The 17,094-nt window shown below is 36.0% G+C and overlaps 1 protein-coding gene and 1 long non-coding RNA gene across 6 annotated transcripts in view; both read left to right on the top strand.

The window, feature by feature from the left end:
* Nucleotides 1–15,139, top strand: part of LOC148935965 (uncharacterized) — a 154,546-nt gene extending 139,407 nt beyond the window's left edge. For all 4 annotated transcript variants that reach the window (XR_016139925.1, XR_016139926.1, XR_016139924.1 and 1 more), the window contains exon 3: nt 14,909–15,139. This is a non-coding gene — a long non-coding RNA (uncharacterized LOC148935965). The remainder of the gene's footprint in view (nt 1–14,908) is intronic.
* LOC105429248 (S1 RNA-binding domain-containing protein 1) lies at nt 2,045–6,632 on the top strand. 2 transcript variants are annotated; one of them, XM_011642101.3, is made up of 3 exons: nt 2,045–2,192; nt 3,218–5,099; nt 5,387–6,632. In XM_011642101.3, exons 2-3 carry the CDS (start codon nt 3,234–3,236, stop codon nt 6,146–6,148), a joined length of 2,628 nt encoding a protein of 875 aa, XP_011640403.2. In that variant the 5' UTR covers nt 2,045–2,192; nt 3,218–3,233; the 3' UTR covers nt 6,149–6,632. The 2 variants fall into 2 exon arrangements, with proteins under 2 accessions (XP_011640403.2, XP_088935462.1); XM_089079336.1 differs by having other exon boundaries at nt 2,047–2,192; nt 3,223–5,099.
* Nucleotides 15,140–17,094: the final 1,955 nt, after the last annotated feature.

Genomic DNA, 17,094 nt, shown 5'->3' on the forward strand with positions numbered 1-17,094 from the left:
AAGAAATGCGGAGCGACGCGCACCGCGATTTGTCCGTACGAACGCCGGTGAATGAATGATAACACGGTCAATGACTTATAAACACGACTCGCCGTACGTACACAATGGAGCGCTACGCGCCGCGTAAACATTTCTCAAGTCAGTCATTATGACGAAATATTTCAATATTACAATATTACAATATTACAATATTACAATATTACAATATTACAAATAATATCTAACTTACACGAAATTACATCTTTTAGTAATCGAACATTAAATAACATATATATATATATATATATATATATATATATATATATATATATTTCATTAGAGAGTATCGTTTCGATATGCTTGTTAATCATTAATCTGGCAGTTCATTCACTCATTTAAATCAGCGGTGGAATATTGATTAAAAAACGACGACAATTGCGTATAGTATTAATAACATTAATATTATATATTATTCAACATATTAATGTTATTAATAATATATTCACAACACACGCAATAGTCGTCGATTCACAAGCATAACGAAACGATATTGCGAAACGCATTGCGAAACGATACTCTTTAATGAAATATATACACACGTTATTTAATGTTATTTAATGATACTCTCTAATGAAATATCTATACATTATTTAATGTTCGATCATTAAAAACTATTTCGTGTAAGTTAGATATTATTTGTAATATTGTTGAATTATTAATAATGGTGCAATGGGTACCATTAGCTTCTTCGTCTTTGGGGTACGAAATACTCACCCTCGGAATACTCAGCCCCCCCCCCCCTCCGCCACGTCAAGGCCGTACCCATGAGGAGGGGTTATCATTTACAAAAAGTCATAAATTTCAAAGAAATAAGTCGCACGACATATGCGCGTTTACTTATTAAAAAAATATTGTTACGTTTGTGAATAGTTAATCAATCATTGATAAGCATTTACTATTATATTCATATGATACGGCAACGTTTGATATCATTTAACAATGAAGGATTATGAGGAAACGCGTCGCTACCCGTTCGTACGAAGGCCGGATAAAGAATGATAACACGTGGAGCGCCCGTAAACATGGCGCGCGCTGCGTGCCACACATACCACGGCACGTAAACAGTTTTGAAGATCGCGATATTTACAACGTGTGTCAAACGAAATATTCAACAATATTCAACGAACAATATCTGACTAATACCAGGCTCTACAACGCTCTTTTTGATAACTCGACATTAAATGCTGTAATCGTTACGTTTTAAATGTCTACGTCGATTTTGTGAGACAAGGACGGATAGAGATTGAGGCGCTCAAAATAAAATTACAGCTAAATCGCGGACATGTCCGCTCTCAGGCTTCTCTCTTTTGATACAAGACAAGATAGAATTATCCTGAATTGCCATTGCGATCGTTTCGATATATCGACCGTCATGAGATCGCGAGCGATTCGATTGAGATTCTCGAGCGTTTGATTGCTCGATATTTTTTTCTCCGATTATCTTCTTCTCTCTCCAAAAGTACATTTGAAATTTTTTAAATTACACGAGAAAAATTTGAGATACAAACATTGTCAATCCCACATTTTTATGGTTATTATCAAGGAGGAGATAATTGGAAAATTGATATTATCGACTATTGATAAAAATTCTTTACCAATATGAATATTTGAGCAATTAACTTACAATGTATTATTAAATTCATTATTATAATTCAGATGCTTCATAAACATTTAAACATGTCTATTTATAACGCAACAATGTCATTTACTAAAAACACATACGTAAAATTACATTTTTTTCTACAGTAATCATTGTTATAGATAATCAATAGCAGAGAAAAGCTTTGAGCCTCTGTCAATAGTAATAATAAGATAAATTTTAAATAAAATTAAACATTATTAAGTAATAAAAATATATTGTACATGTTTGAATAATATCAGAATAGTAATATAAATCATAGAATTAATATTACATTATAATTATCTAAATTCTAGTAGCAAGATCACTTTTTTATTCATTCCGTTTTATCTGACAAAAAGTATACGTAGCCTCGTTAGATGGCACAACTGTCTCAAAAATAAAATTTAAATGTCTCAGAAGAGTGTTTACAATTTTCCAGTCACGTTGTGATAGGTTAGGACTGTCAGTGATGCAACTTTATTTTGATATTAACACAGAAAATTTCCATCGAATTTTAGTTTAAATTATTTAGGTAATATGTTCAACAATTAAATAATAATTAATTATAATCTGATCTAATCTTTTTTGTGAAATATCAAAGATGTTTGCTCTCATAAAACAAAGAGAATTCTCTGTTAGAGAGATTTTGTGTCAGAAAAATATTTTATAACTTGAAATACATAAGAAGTAAAGTTTTAATAGAATCATTTTATGAGAGAATTTAAATATTTTTATCCTTATATTGATTTTTTATTAATACATTGCAAACCAGTCATTTCGCTACTCGAATCAAATCTGTCAGAACAGATTTTTCAAAGCATCTATAAATTTTATAAATTTTGTATAGAATGCCAGTAAAAGTATAACAGAATCTGCCAATAGAATATAACATTAGATTGATTAGAAATCAAATAAAATTTACTGTTTTGTAACAATTTATATAATATACACTCTTTTAACATTTATGAAATGACATATTCTGCTTAATTTATGCCGACACTGCTCTTAGATTCTGTCAGCAGATTCTGTCAGCAAACACTAGCTTAATGCAAATGAGGATGATGCTGAATCTGCATTATCGTATTGCAAGATTTTAAGATTGTAAGATTGTATTATAGAGCTGTTTGGAATGATATGAATTCTTATTGAAATTATTTTATTTTACCTAAAAAAGATAATATAAATCTAAGGAATAACTGAACAATTCCATTCAGAATTTATTCCAAATAGTTTTGTAATATCTTTAACAGATCTGTTGACAGACTATAGATCTATTGCTTACTCAGGGACTAAATATTTTATTCTCTTATTATGTATTGAGAGTTTTCTTGATGAATATCAAGCGTTGGAAAATGTGAGAATTCCCATTAGCCATCTGCAATGTATTAAGATTTTTAATTGATATAATTGTTATATGATTATATATTTATTGTTATTGTAATTAAAACAATATTTACAGATAAAGTAAATTTAAATATAAAAAAATATTAAAAATAATGAGATAGCTATTTCGTCTGTTTATATATGTATGAGGAAATTGATTTGTTGGTTTGACAGAACAGAAAACGCTGCAATGAAACGCAATTTACGGAGTAAGTGTAATCAACCAATAATTGAATTATCAGATTCCGATGACGACACTTATAAAATATCTAAAAAACCAAAAGACGAGGATTACGTGATAGAGGAACATGAAAAGAAAGAAAAAATTACAGTGGATAAAGAAGAGCCAATAAAAAAGAGAGTTAGAAAAAATGTGCAGAGCAAGGATGTTAAAAGAAGGTCTGTCAAAAGAAAAAATCAAGAAAAAAGCTTGGAGACATTTAGCAACAAGAAATCCAAGCTAAAAGCATCATCGTCCACTGATTTTACAGATGCAAAAGTATCACAATCACAAAACCAAAAGGATTTAATCAAGACTGATATAAAGGAAGATCTGAAGATCAAAGAAAAATTTAATTCCAGCTTTTCGCAATGCGCGGAATGGACTGATGTTGACTACATAAGCGAAATTAACAACGTGGATAGGCGTATTGTGGAAAACGTGGTGAAACTTTTCAAGGAGGACAACACGATACCTTTTATTGCGAGGTATAGAAAAAATATGACTGGATCCATGGAAGCGGATCAGCTGAGAGCGCTTCTCGATAGCTTCGAGCAGGCGAAGATTATTAAAAATCGCGCTGCGACGATCATTAAAAGCATCGACAAATTGGGAAAATGGTCACCGGAGCTTCACTCGACCATCACGTCTACAAAATCCCTCGCTGATCTCGAACATATCTATTCCTTATACAAACCCTCGGCATCGAGACGACTTCTTGCGGAGAAAGCACGAGCTTTAGGACTGGGAAGCGTCAGCGACGCCATTCTACAGGGACAGAAGATAGCACCGTTGATATTCCTAGTGGACGAACAGAGAGAAGGTTTGCGAAACGAGCAGGAGGTGAAGAATGGTATTGTGCACATAATAGCGGACCTCATCAGCAAGGACAAGCAAATCTTCGATAGGGTGACATCCCTCCGGAAAACGTCCATTATAGAGATACATACGGCGGAGTGTAAAACGACGGAAGATTCGAGGAACGTGAACGGGCGGAAGTACGAACAGTACTTTAATTTCAAGTCGCGCGTGAATGCCATTAAGCCACATCACATACTGGCCATTAATCGCGCGGAGTCGCAGAAGATTATTAGCGTGAAGATCGTGATTCCCGACGCTTTCGAGCGCGCGTTCAAGGAATGCTGCTTGTCGCGATACGCGTGTCAACAGGAGCGGGAAATGATCCACTGGGATTTACTCAACGAGAGTATCGATCATGCGTATAAGAAATTAATCAAGCCTCAGGTGATACGTCGCGTGAGGAGCGAGATGAAGGAAAACGCGGAGAAGGCGTCTATAGAGGTCTTCGCGACTAACGTTAAGCAACTGCTGCTCACTCCTCCCGTGCGAGGTAAAATCGTCCTGGGCATAGACCCGGGTTACCGTCACGGATGCAAGCTCGCCGTTGTCTCGGAGCAAGGCAACGTTCTCGAGACCGCTGTGATATATCCCCATAACAATCCATTTAAGGACCCGGCGGATGCATTGGCGAGACTGGTGAATAAATATGGATGCGCGATAATAGCTCTGGGAAACGCGACAGCGTGCAGGGAAACCGAGCTATTCCTAACGAAGGTAATAAAGTCGGAGATGTTCAACACACCGAACGTGATGTACACCATCGTCGACGAGTGCGGCGCCTCGATTTATAGTTGTAGCCCGCAGGCGAAATCCGAATTCCCAGATCTCGATCCGAACCTGGTGTCTGCTATTTCGATAGCGAGACGCTTGCAGGACCCGCTGGCGGAATTAGTTAAGATAGAACCGAAGCATTTAGGAGTCGGCATGTACCAACACGATCTTCCCGAAGCGCAATTGACGAAGACGCTGTCCGAAGTTAGTATGAATTCGTTATTTAACGCTGTGAAAAGTGCTGTGAAATAATTTCTGACTACTCCTATCTTTTAAATTAATATCTTTTTTCTTGTGATAGAAATACGATTTTAAAAAGAGATATTCGATTCTCTAATTTTTCGATTTTCCAATTAGTCCTAACCGTATTTTTACTTTACTATTAATGAGAAAAAAAAACTTACGATTGGAGATTTGTCAAAAATTTCTTAGATAACAGCTTTTTGGAGAGATTTAATGCTCAGCACAGAGATTTTTGTTAATTGTTACAGGTTATTACAGAGGTTGTGAGTTTTGTAGGAGTCGATATCAACACCGCTTCTCTTTATCTTCTACAACAAGTAGCCGGTCTCACGCGTTCTAGATCTACCAGCATCATAGAATGGCGAACTAAAAACGGACCGTTCAAAAACAGAGAAGAGTTATTAAATGTGAAGGGCATCGGTAGCAAAACGTATGAACAATGCGCCGGATTCATAAGGATTCTGCCGGAAACGGCAACGGTTAGCGAAACCACGTCAGAACGGAAAAAGAAATCTAAGAGCGACTTCAATCCTTTAGATCAAACGTGGATCCATCCGGAATCGTATGCGATAGCGGATAAATTTGTGAAACACTGCCAGTGCAAGTTAAATGATATTGGTACTCCGGTATTTATCGAAAGGATCAATTCTCAAGCGGGAACCGGATATGGAAAACTTGCCGCGCAGTTCGGCACCGACGAGACTACGATGGAGACGATAATTAAAGCCCTGAGCATGCAGAAGGACGAGGATATACGATCAAAGTTGAGTCAGCCGCTGTTCCGTAACAGTGTGCGACGTATCGAGGATCTGACCGTCGGCACCGTATTGAGCGGTGTCGTGCGGAACGTTACGCATTTTGGATCGTTCGTTGATGTGGGCGTTGGTAAGGAGGGACTGATACACGTCACTCGCATGAAAAAGGATTTGCATATAGGCCAGCGTGTGGAGGTGAAGGTAGTTAACGTCGAACTGACGCGCCAAAGGATTGGTCTCGAGTTAATGAGTTGACGCTCTCGCGTCGACGTAATCGCGCTGATTACTCTTTCCGGCGTTTCATGGCTTATTACATACGATGGAGACAGAACCAGTAGTTAGATTGGTACAGGAATATTTGTGTGACCAGAAGTGTTTTATTTTACTATACTGATATATGCATTTAATTTATTTTCAAGAAAAGAGTAATATAATTGAACATTATTTTTTGCGTCAGCTTATTTTTTTAACAGGAAAAAGTTGTGTATTTAAATATCATTAAGCATGTGATATTTATATTATTTTTCAAGGAAAAGAGAATGTTATTGTTGGTAATAGATATATTTTTTTATAGTATCTGTACAATATTTATTAAGATTTTTTTAGAGAAAATCTATTAAGATTTACTTAAACGTTCGATTTTTTAATAACAAATATACTCTTTGTAAACAATACAATACAAACATATTCTGTATATAATATCCCAATTCTTATTAGTAATAGATGTATCTTTTTATAACATCTGTGTAATGTTTACAATCAAGCTTTAGCTAAATATTTCATTTTTTTATAACAAACTGAACAGATATAATAACCTTTGTAAGCAACAATAATAGACATAATATTTTGTAAGTAACGTCCTAATTCCTGTATATTTCGCATATTATGACTTTAATTACTGTTATCTGTATTCCATTCTTCTTCTATGCTTATAGCTTATTCTATCTGTTTATTCTTGTTATATCTCTTACGACACTTCTCGTGGGTAGTTTATCTCAGAGAAATGGATTCCACTTTATGTCGTGCAATGCGACCATCTAAAATGGGAACTCTATATGCGCGGTTGCAGAGAGTTTGTAAAACGAATTCCAGTCACGTGCTAACGTGCCTTTTTCCTTGCTGCTAGCAAAAGTACGATCGACTACAGAGGGAAGAAGAAAAGGGAGGGAGGAGGGGTATTTCGCATTGGATGCTGCAGGAAGAAGATTGCAATTGCGACAGATAGACAATCATGGTTTAATCTCTTATTCCTGAAGCCAGATTCTTTTCTTTTCATCGAGATTGTAAATGATTTCGACTAATAATAGATCCATCGTTGAAGGATTATAACAAATTTCGCGTTGTTGAATTTCAATTATATCGTTATTACACATCAAAAAATATAATAAATATAATTCAAATGATTTAAAAGATCACAAAATGGTTGAAAGGCACAAGATGATACGGCGGGCGCATTAATTTCTCGATTTTAAAAATAAATATTTTTAAATAAATTTTGAAAATAAAACTCGACTTTTCTATACGAGAGATTCTATTTTGTTTTCTATGTTTTTCCATTCTTTCATGCAGAATCTTCTCCTCTTCATTTACACCGCCAATGGAGTTCTATATACGGTAACGCGATCGGCATACAACGTCGATATAACAAGAATACAATTTTATTATTGTGCCTTCATACCTGATTATTTTTTTCTTTCTGAAACACGCTCCGCTCGTTTCTGCTCGCCTGAAAGTTTTAGCATGCAATCTGCGAATTCTATCCCGCTATCGGGAAAGTTCGGGCGCATACCGTCCTGTCCGCTGTTGTTTCGAACCTCGGCTACATTTTGCATGAAGAGTACACTGTATTCGCCGAATAGCTCGCTTTGGGCGAAAGATTTAAGAACGTGCTCGTGCCTCTGGTGGAAAATCCGCATTTGATCGTTACTTCCGGAATCGAAGAGCAACGATCTTTCTTACGACCAACGATGCAAACATATTATACAATATGATCGATCCTCCCAGACGCGATGGATCGTTAAGAATAAAACTGATATCTTGGAATATCTTTAGAGCAAGCAATCCTCTCAGACGCGATGGATCGTATATAATTATATAATATAATATCATATAATTAATATAATATCGTATATAATTAAAAAAAAAATTAATAAGAATAACATTGATATCTTGGAATATCTTTAGAGCAAGAGAGATTGGAAATACTGCTTCTAAAGAATGTATTTTAGATGTTAAAATTGTAACGAGTACGTTTAAAATAAAATAATGTTTTAAAATTCGAAAAATGTAAAATTCGAAAAGAAAATGTTTTTAAAATTTTTTTAATAAATATTTATATTATATTATAAATATAAGTATTTTATGTAATTTAATAAATATTTATATAAATATTTCTACAAAATTTTTAGATTGTCAAAAGTCCAATCATGAATATTTAAGTCATAATGAGATAATGTTTGCTAAAGAGTGATTTTGTTATTAACTCCACTTGATCAACTCCATTAAATTAATATCATTAAATTTTCTGATTAAGTTATCAAACGTTTAATTAAATAGCAGTTTAAGATTTCACGTTATTTTAAATATCTATTAAATTTCCGAGGAGATCTGAAAAATGCGCGATGATTGTGGCGAAATTTACGTTCTCATTCAAACTATATATCAAATAAAACCTATCGGTGCCATTTTCGAAACAATGCACACGATTGATTTTTTTGTCCAATTGGATAGATCAATCGAAGCCACAAAATACTCGCGAGCAACGCAATACATCCCATATAGGATATATAATCCGGAAATATGTATGTGCCCGGAAAATGAAATGTTCACTACATGAAACGAGCTGGAAAACGAGAATCACATGTGACAAAAACCTATTGTTCTCTCGCGATTGTATCTTGAGCTCACGCACGAATTGCATTAGTAGCTCAAACGAAAAGCAGGTTTATAATATTTCTTCACTAGAAGTAAAAAATATCAATAAATTCAAAAGAATGTATTAAAAAAAGGAATTTTTCTTAATTTTTCATATTTTCATATATATCTCTAATATAACTTTAAAAAAAAATATATCCAAATTGATGTCGCATATATCTGAAAAAACATTACGATAAACTTCAAAAATCTTTTTTGTTCTCTATAAAGAAATTGCAAAGCATAATATATTTATTAAATTAGAAAAAAAATCACAAGCTAAATTAATTGAACAATAACAACGTATTCTTCTAAGATTTGGATATTTTTATTTTTATCAAATGTGAAAATTGATATATTTTAAGTGATTTCTCTCGACTTGTACATGTAATAAATTTTCAGAAGACCGAGGACTTAAATAAAATCAAATCGTTCTCGTTTGTTTTAATTTCAAAAGTTTGCGAGAGTTTATATTTTAATCTTCTTTTTATGATTTTCAAGAATTGCGAGGAGTAAGCTTTGACTAAGTGAACTCATGATCGTAAGTTAACTTCTTTTTTTAACTCTCTTCGAGATCGCCAACCGTGAAATTGAAGATATATCATTTGTAAAATGCGATTAAATTCTCCGTACAAACGTCACTATCGGTTCGTACGTGGAATATTGAATATCGATTTAACTTCGTACGTACGCCAACCTTGGCATTGAATTCCACGGGCCTTCCGCGTGCTCTTTCCACCATATCTACCCTTTATTTTCCGGGACGCTTTTCATACCCGTCGTTTTTTTTCCCCTCTCCGTCCCTTCGCCTCCCCCTCCCCCCTCTCCGTTCCATTGTTAGACTAGACGCTTTGAAACTACTTTTCACCCCCGAGGATCTGTCTATTCGCACAAGTAATACCGAATAATAATCTCGAGTATTGTGTTGTTGCCAGGCATCGAAGAGATTTTATTCCGATGATACTTTCGCAAAAGAAAGGTCTAAACTTCTCATTTTAATCTTGCGATATCTTTTATCACAGCGAATAAACATTTTACATTAAATATATATATCTCTGTTATACTAAACATTCGCTCTATGAATTATAAACTTGTTTATTTAGTTGAGGTACTCTTAAGTCCCTTGAGGTTTTTCATTTTTAGTGAAATAATATTGTAAAATGTTTACACATGCGTGAATGTGAGATGCGATCATGAAAAACAAGTTCTTATTTTTATATGTAATCTACAAAATATATTTGATATTTTGTATTAATATTTAATATATAATATTTTGATAATAGAGTATAAAATTTTTATTAATTGATTTAATTGATTTAATTTTTCTTTTAGTGCACTTAAAATTTAATTCACTAGAAATTCATTGGTAATGTAATTATTGTAAGAGTTCTTGAGTCTTTATTAAGAAAGAATTCAAAGAATTCAATTTTGAAGATTCGGTCGCAAAATTTGTAGATGAAGAATAATTCGACCTGCGACATTTAGACTTTTTTCATGACATAATTGGTCGTTACTCCGAAAAATACGACGTTCTGACTAATATATGTAACTTAAGTACTCTGTACAAATTGCCTTTTCCAGCGACTCGGGTGGCTTTACCATGCCACAAGTCGCGATCGTACAAAGCATCCTCGTCCTACCGAAGAAGCTTTTTCTGCTTTTTTTACGGGCTTGCCATTCTGACGGCTTAAGTCCTTTCTTAGCCGAGCTCGCGTAACGCCAACCTAACGAGATGTAATATTTATATTACCGGGGGAAAATATTTTCACGCCGGTATCACGCGGTTGATTTATCCCGAGTGATTCTGGAAACGGAGGAGAGGCTCCTTTCTTTTTAAAGAGAGAATGGAAAAAAAAGTTACGAGGAGGAAAGACTTTGCACGGCTTTATTTTCCGGAGAGAGCCGAGTCTTTTCAAAAGTGCGTCAATGCATCCGCAAAATGCAGTTGTTTTTCTTTTTCAAATTACATGGCGTTTTTTTATAACGTATAATTGTTATTCTTTAAAACTGATACAAAATATTACATTCGAGAGATGAATAGGAATTCAAAAATAAGAAAGAAAATTGATATGAACATAGGTCTGAAATTGTTTTCGAGTTATCGCCATTTCTTCTTTCAATTTTGACAAAAAAATTCAAAAGCGAAAAAGCAAAAAAAATTCAAAAAGATTTAAAAGCAATTTCCAATTTCAATATAAAAATAGCGATAGCTCAACAACAACGCATTTCCGGATCTATCTTCATTCTATCAACTCTTTTTTTTTTTTTTGTTTTCGGGTCTCTAATCATCTCCCGAGCGATTAAAACTCCACTTTTGAAACGCCCTGTATTTCGCTGAGACAACGATGATTCGACATGATCATTCGACAAACAAAATACGACTGATTTTTAATTCGAGCAATCGTTTGTCCCATACTTAATCCGCGATTTCATATGCGAGCTTAGTGCGAGTTTGTTGCATACCGTACCGTATTTCCTACCCCGCTTCATTCTCGCGCGCTAACATTATTTCGCGATGGCGGGCGAGCTTTTCAGGGTGTCCCCGACGAAATCATCATGCCCGTCGTAGGAATACGCGCCGGAGGTTACTTAATTTCAGTTGCGACTCATAGGGATGGGTTGATCCAATTATCGTGGTTCACCACGAGCATCAAGGTGGCGGTTTTCATTCTCTCTGCGTCCCTTTGTCTCCCGTCAAAAGAGAGAGCCACCCTCGATGATGGTGGTACACATCGACGCATCGTAACTTCGATTCTCGAAAGCAAAACCGATCGGAAGCTATTGAGCGAGAGGGATCTCGAAGCTTGAGACTGACAAATTCCGGCTGGCGAGCGGATATCAATTCACTCTGCTTCGAATACGTTTCAACGGTCAGTTAGCGTCTCGGCCGAGCTTGATTCACGAAGAAAAGTTGGGAGGGTTGGGAAACACGAACATGGATATTACAATTAAAAAATTTCTTTCGTTTGTATTAGGTGTGCAAATTAATTCGGTGCCTTTTTTTCCTCAAAACTCAAACTTCATAAATTAACATAAATTGAAAATAATCTCCATTCTTTTTTATAATTTTCAATTTTCGATCAACTGCCGGACTCTAATGTGAAAAATGATGACGCTTTTTCAATAGGAATAAATAAATTATTGTAATAAGTAAATATTATTATTGCAGTAAACGTTTCATTATTAATATCAAGTAAAAAGATTCACACATTACATTCAGACATTACATTCACGGAGTAAAAGCTACAAAAAGCTATAAAATTAGCTCTCTTTACCGTTTGTATATAGTTATCAAGAAAAAAGAGTTTCGACGTAAAAATCTAGTGCGTCTATTTAATTATGCATTGACATTCACGGCATTGATCGGAATGCAATTTCCATAATAATTGCCCAAGCGAAAACGTTACTATTACAAGCTTCTAATGCCATTTTAGTTTATATCGTGATCGCGCATTGTCATCCATGGGAGTTAATGAAAATTAATGATATCGATGATATCGGCCGAAATTACAATAGATATTCGATATTCTCTCTGTAAACAGATTCTAGAATTGTGTGTAATGAACATGCTCTATTAGACAACAGACGCAGCTGGATGTCGATTTGTGGCCGAGTGAACACTAATACATACACACAATTCTATTTCGCTTTCACGAGCAAAACCTTTTCTCTCGGAAGCTACCGAGAAAGCGGTATTATTCCATATCCTGTACTTGCTTTTTCACGAAGAATCATCCTCTCGTTATCACGATTTACCGAACAATCCGCGTGGCACGATGCGAGAGACAGTAATTGCCTACATCGTCTGCGTGCAGACGACCGTGCTGGCGATGTTGGAGGTTTTAACGAGAAACGTAAAAACATTAACGTTCCAGCCTAATGGTCCTGATTTCGTCGCCATCCGAGACATAATGCGAGTATGCGAGAGAGCCTACGTAAGGGTTGGCTCGCGACTCGCTCCCGGTGTAAGGGTCTCTCTGCACCCTCTCGATCAATATTCCGTCCAGTGGCGTAGCACTCTTTCTTTTTCGCATAACTACATTGCAATTTCGTTTATCCTCAAAATCGCGATCCTACGATATTATTAGGGAAAGCGAGCAACGGCGAGATAGCGCTCCAGTTTTACAAATCATCTAGTTAGAGATAAGTGAAATAACAAAGAGAACAAACGAGAATGCATTTTCAACAAATTTTTGTAAATAAATCTATGATGAGATATAGACGTTCTTATTTCTTAATTTCTTTTTGTATTTCTGAAATTTCTCTTTGTATTCAAAATATTCTCGAGATTACTCGTATATATATATATATATACGTCATTATGTCATTATATGTATATTATAATAATCTGAGCATTATTATAATCTAAGCATTAATTCGCAAGATGTGGTATTCAAAAATTAAAATGCTATTTTTAATCTTTGTTATTTATATAACATCAACTTTTTGCTATTTGAAGCGCATCTAAGAAAATATGTAGACAGTTCTACTTTAATGTCTCCGAGTCTTGATTTCTCATGAATTTTTGCAGAGTAAAAGACGTGGTTAGAGAATCACATAACGAAAGCGATGTTTGCCAAAATATATATATCGAAAAAGGTATTCAAATCCTTTTCACATCTCGGTGTAATTTTAAATCATATCGCCGAGCTTTTGGAGAATTTATGGAGTGTTTACACGTTACACAGGGCGATGCGGACAAGTTCCGATATTTTCGGTCGAAATTACATTTGCATAAGCCACAATCGTTGAGCAAATTCGCTACTGCCAGTCAGAATATTTAATTGGAGAACCGTCACGCAATGTAACTGTCAATGGGGAAAATCTCTCCCGATAACGCGATTAAATTTCGCGGCCAATTGCCGTGACGCAAATTGGTGAACGACATATGGCTAAACAGGATTCTTGATGATTACCGTCCGCCATATATTACAAAGCACGTACCCCCACACACCACCATCTTCTGTGCAAACGTAACGCTGGCACGATTAAAGCAGTACGTCATTCTGATTTTAATGAGATTTGTACAATAGCTATTAGTTAAATTACGGCGTGCGGCCTGCTTCAAAGGCTTTAAATTATCTGACGATAGTCTCGATCGAATAACTTTACGGCTTTACGGATTAACACAAATCACTGGTATGTTTGTGCATCGCGAATAATACACTCTGTTTATGAATACGATGAAAAGATAATTCCGTATGTATGCATAGTGGCGTCATAGAATTTCCTCCTGAAAGTTATGTCGCGCTCGTGACGCGATTTTTCCAAATTTTATTTCGCGAGGTGTTTTCAAATTTCTGAATGCGCAACCGATACCCACGCGGAAATGTACACTTGACAATGGTGGAAAATAAAAAAAAAAAAATACCAGCTTACATTGGGTGGAGTTTGCTCTTGATGGATTTAATGTAGAAGAATTTTGTAATATAAGCTCTCTCGAAATAAACCGCGCTAACAAATGGCGAAATGCAATAAATCCAGAATTTCTATACGGTATACAGATACTTTATTCAAAAGTCCGTGTATACTGCAGAAATAGATTGTATTGCGTAAATGGATGTGCAACTTTCGAATATCGTGACATTTTTATGGAATCCATGAATGCGCAATAAAAATTTAATTATCTTTATTCCGAGATGGCTTATTGCAATGTACGTTGTTTGGCCCTTTGTAATGTACAATAAAATCGCAAATAAATAATAACCGACAATGAAACTGACGGTCGATTCGCGTTGACACGTTAAATTTTTCGTCATGCGTTTCTCCGAATCTCGATTTGCTTTTATTAAAATTATTTTTATTAATAAAATGCAGTTCGTTTCGAAATGAAACGTAGAAATACAAACGCACCACAGTCACTACGCGTTTGATTTCGAACGATGCGCACGCGAGCTTCGCATCGTCTCTATCTATTTCTCGTCGGGCAATTTTTCCTCGAATAAATATATCGCGGAAAATTTGACGTAAAATTTGACGTTTGTTCCCATGAATAAATTAAGCTACTTTAAAAAGGTATCACGTGCAACCAGACGCGGTTTATGTTAAGATACCGTGTAACACGATAGCTGTACCGATGTCCTTGTATTCAATTTGTTACAGTGTTCTTCCAGCGGAGCATCGTATTCGATGGGTTTGGCGCACGGAATATTCTCCGGAGATCCCTTTCATCGCCGGGAGAACGAGGAGAGATCAGATGCATCATAAAGTAGAGGTGAGATTACATTGGCAAAGATAACATTGCGTCAGAGCGGAGGAGGTATTTCATATCCAGCGGAAATTGAACTTGTCAACACTGAAATAGAAAATTGAAATAAATGATCTTTTTGGATATATTAAACGGTGTAAAATTTCCTTTTGCGTTTTTTTCTTTTTTCTTCTTTTGCAGACGCTCTTCTTGACGCGGCTTAATTGTCGGCAATATAACACTTCTGTCAATAATAAACGCGCGACGGATTCTTTATTCGTATCTTCAATATCGAACGAGGATTGAAGATGTGCCCTCTTTTTATCGATTTATATATTACTTCGTACTCTCAATTAGAAATTAGTGAGCTAATTAAATTAATTAAATCGTAAAAATACAAAGCGCAATATGAAAAATACAATGTAAATGCAAATACCGTCCCTTGACGGTATTTTTGTCGAGCAAAAATCGTCTTCAAATTGATCAAAGAAAAGCTACGCACGAAAGAGTAGGTGGAGTAAGTTTGGAACATTCCATACAAATCAATAAATCTCAAACATTGCGTGAGACAAACAAGATCATGGGCGTATCCGAAAGGGAGGAATTTGATGAGAGCTTCAAACTTTCCCCGAAACTTTTTATTCATTTTTCATTTTTACCTGTAAACTACAACTTTATTTTTGACTCTGAATAAATTTTTTGTTAAATATTATTTTCCTCCCGTTATAATCACAAATACAAAAAAAATTGCCGTTTATGTGTTAACAGAATTGATATAAATCTCCTCTCCTCTCCTTGAAAAAAATCCTGGATATCCCCCCCCCCCCACGAACAAGATATACGTAAGTGAAATTAAGAGTAATTTTCTCTTAATTTTAATTAAGAGTAATTTTTTAAAAATGTCTCTCGATGCCCATGAAAAATGCTTAATTGCGAAATCGACAAATTTGATTTACCGGCGACACGTGGACGTTTGCCTTGATACGCTTTATTCACGCTCACCGAGCTCGACTTCGGTCCATGCCCTTTACCGCGGAGCTTCGTCCACGGAAGACGGTAGCGCGCGGTAACGACTTTATTAGGGTTATCGACGTGCGCACGTGTCTCACCCTCTGACATTTCAACTCTTGGCATGTTCGTTATGGAAAGTGGGTCCGGCCGACGCCTGGCGTCACGCCGCGCCACGCCGCGCCGCGCCGCGCCGCGCCGTATAGCTAATTGCTAATTATCTTACGGTTTTAATCAATCAGTCAGAACAACTACACATTGTATAGTCATGGCAGATGTTGCGTAACCGCGGCAATATCTCCGCCGTAATCAAGTCCAGATCGTTCGTATAATTGGCCCGGTTACGTGATCCCGTCGTTACACTCCCGCGACGGTTACTCCCGTCGCACGCTCGTTACAGTATTACGTGAACTTCATTATTCCGCGCTTGCTCTGTAATTCATACACGGGGATACACAGGGAATGAATCTGCGCCCGGATAGGAGGCGAGAAAGCGGTTTTTGGTGTTGTTATAGACGTCACATACCCTTCCTCTCCTTCCTCCCCCCCCTCTCTCTCTCTTTCTCTCTCTCTCGCGGCAAAATTGCAACCTGGATTGCGTCCTGAAGATATATTTCACGCCTTGTTGCGAGTAAGTGGCTTCTTCCACGCAGGATTAATGCCGTAACGCGCGCTACGCGTTATGCATAGCGTATAATACTCACTGCTAATTTATTTTTTAAAAAATGCCGTATGGAGGACGCGCGTATAAAGTAGCGTTATTACTCGGGCAGGCGCAAATATCTAAGGGATGCTGCAAAGAGATCCGTAAAAATGTCTTCTGCGCTATTCGAACCTACTGTCTATTGTGCGCGTTATACGTTACATTCAAATATCCCAAAATATTAAGAAGGAAGATTTAAGATTTTAACATAATTTATGATCCTCTAACTTCAATATATTTCACGCTATACTTCAATTTTGTAACTTACTTACTCCTGTACGGAATCGCTCCTTTGACGCAGCCGAAAACGATGCGTAAAAACTGCCTGAGAAATATCTTCTGAACGCCTTTACGATATCGCATTTTTGCGTTGCCTGAAGGCGTACTTAG

The sequence above is a fragment of the Pogonomyrmex barbatus genome, unplaced genomic scaffold (genome assembly GCF_055798465.1).
Source record: "Pogonomyrmex barbatus isolate J1 unplaced genomic scaffold, ASM5579846v1 scaffold3, whole genome shotgun sequence".
In the NCBI taxonomy this organism is placed as follows: Eukaryota; Metazoa; Arthropoda; class Insecta; order Hymenoptera; family Formicidae; genus Pogonomyrmex; species Pogonomyrmex barbatus.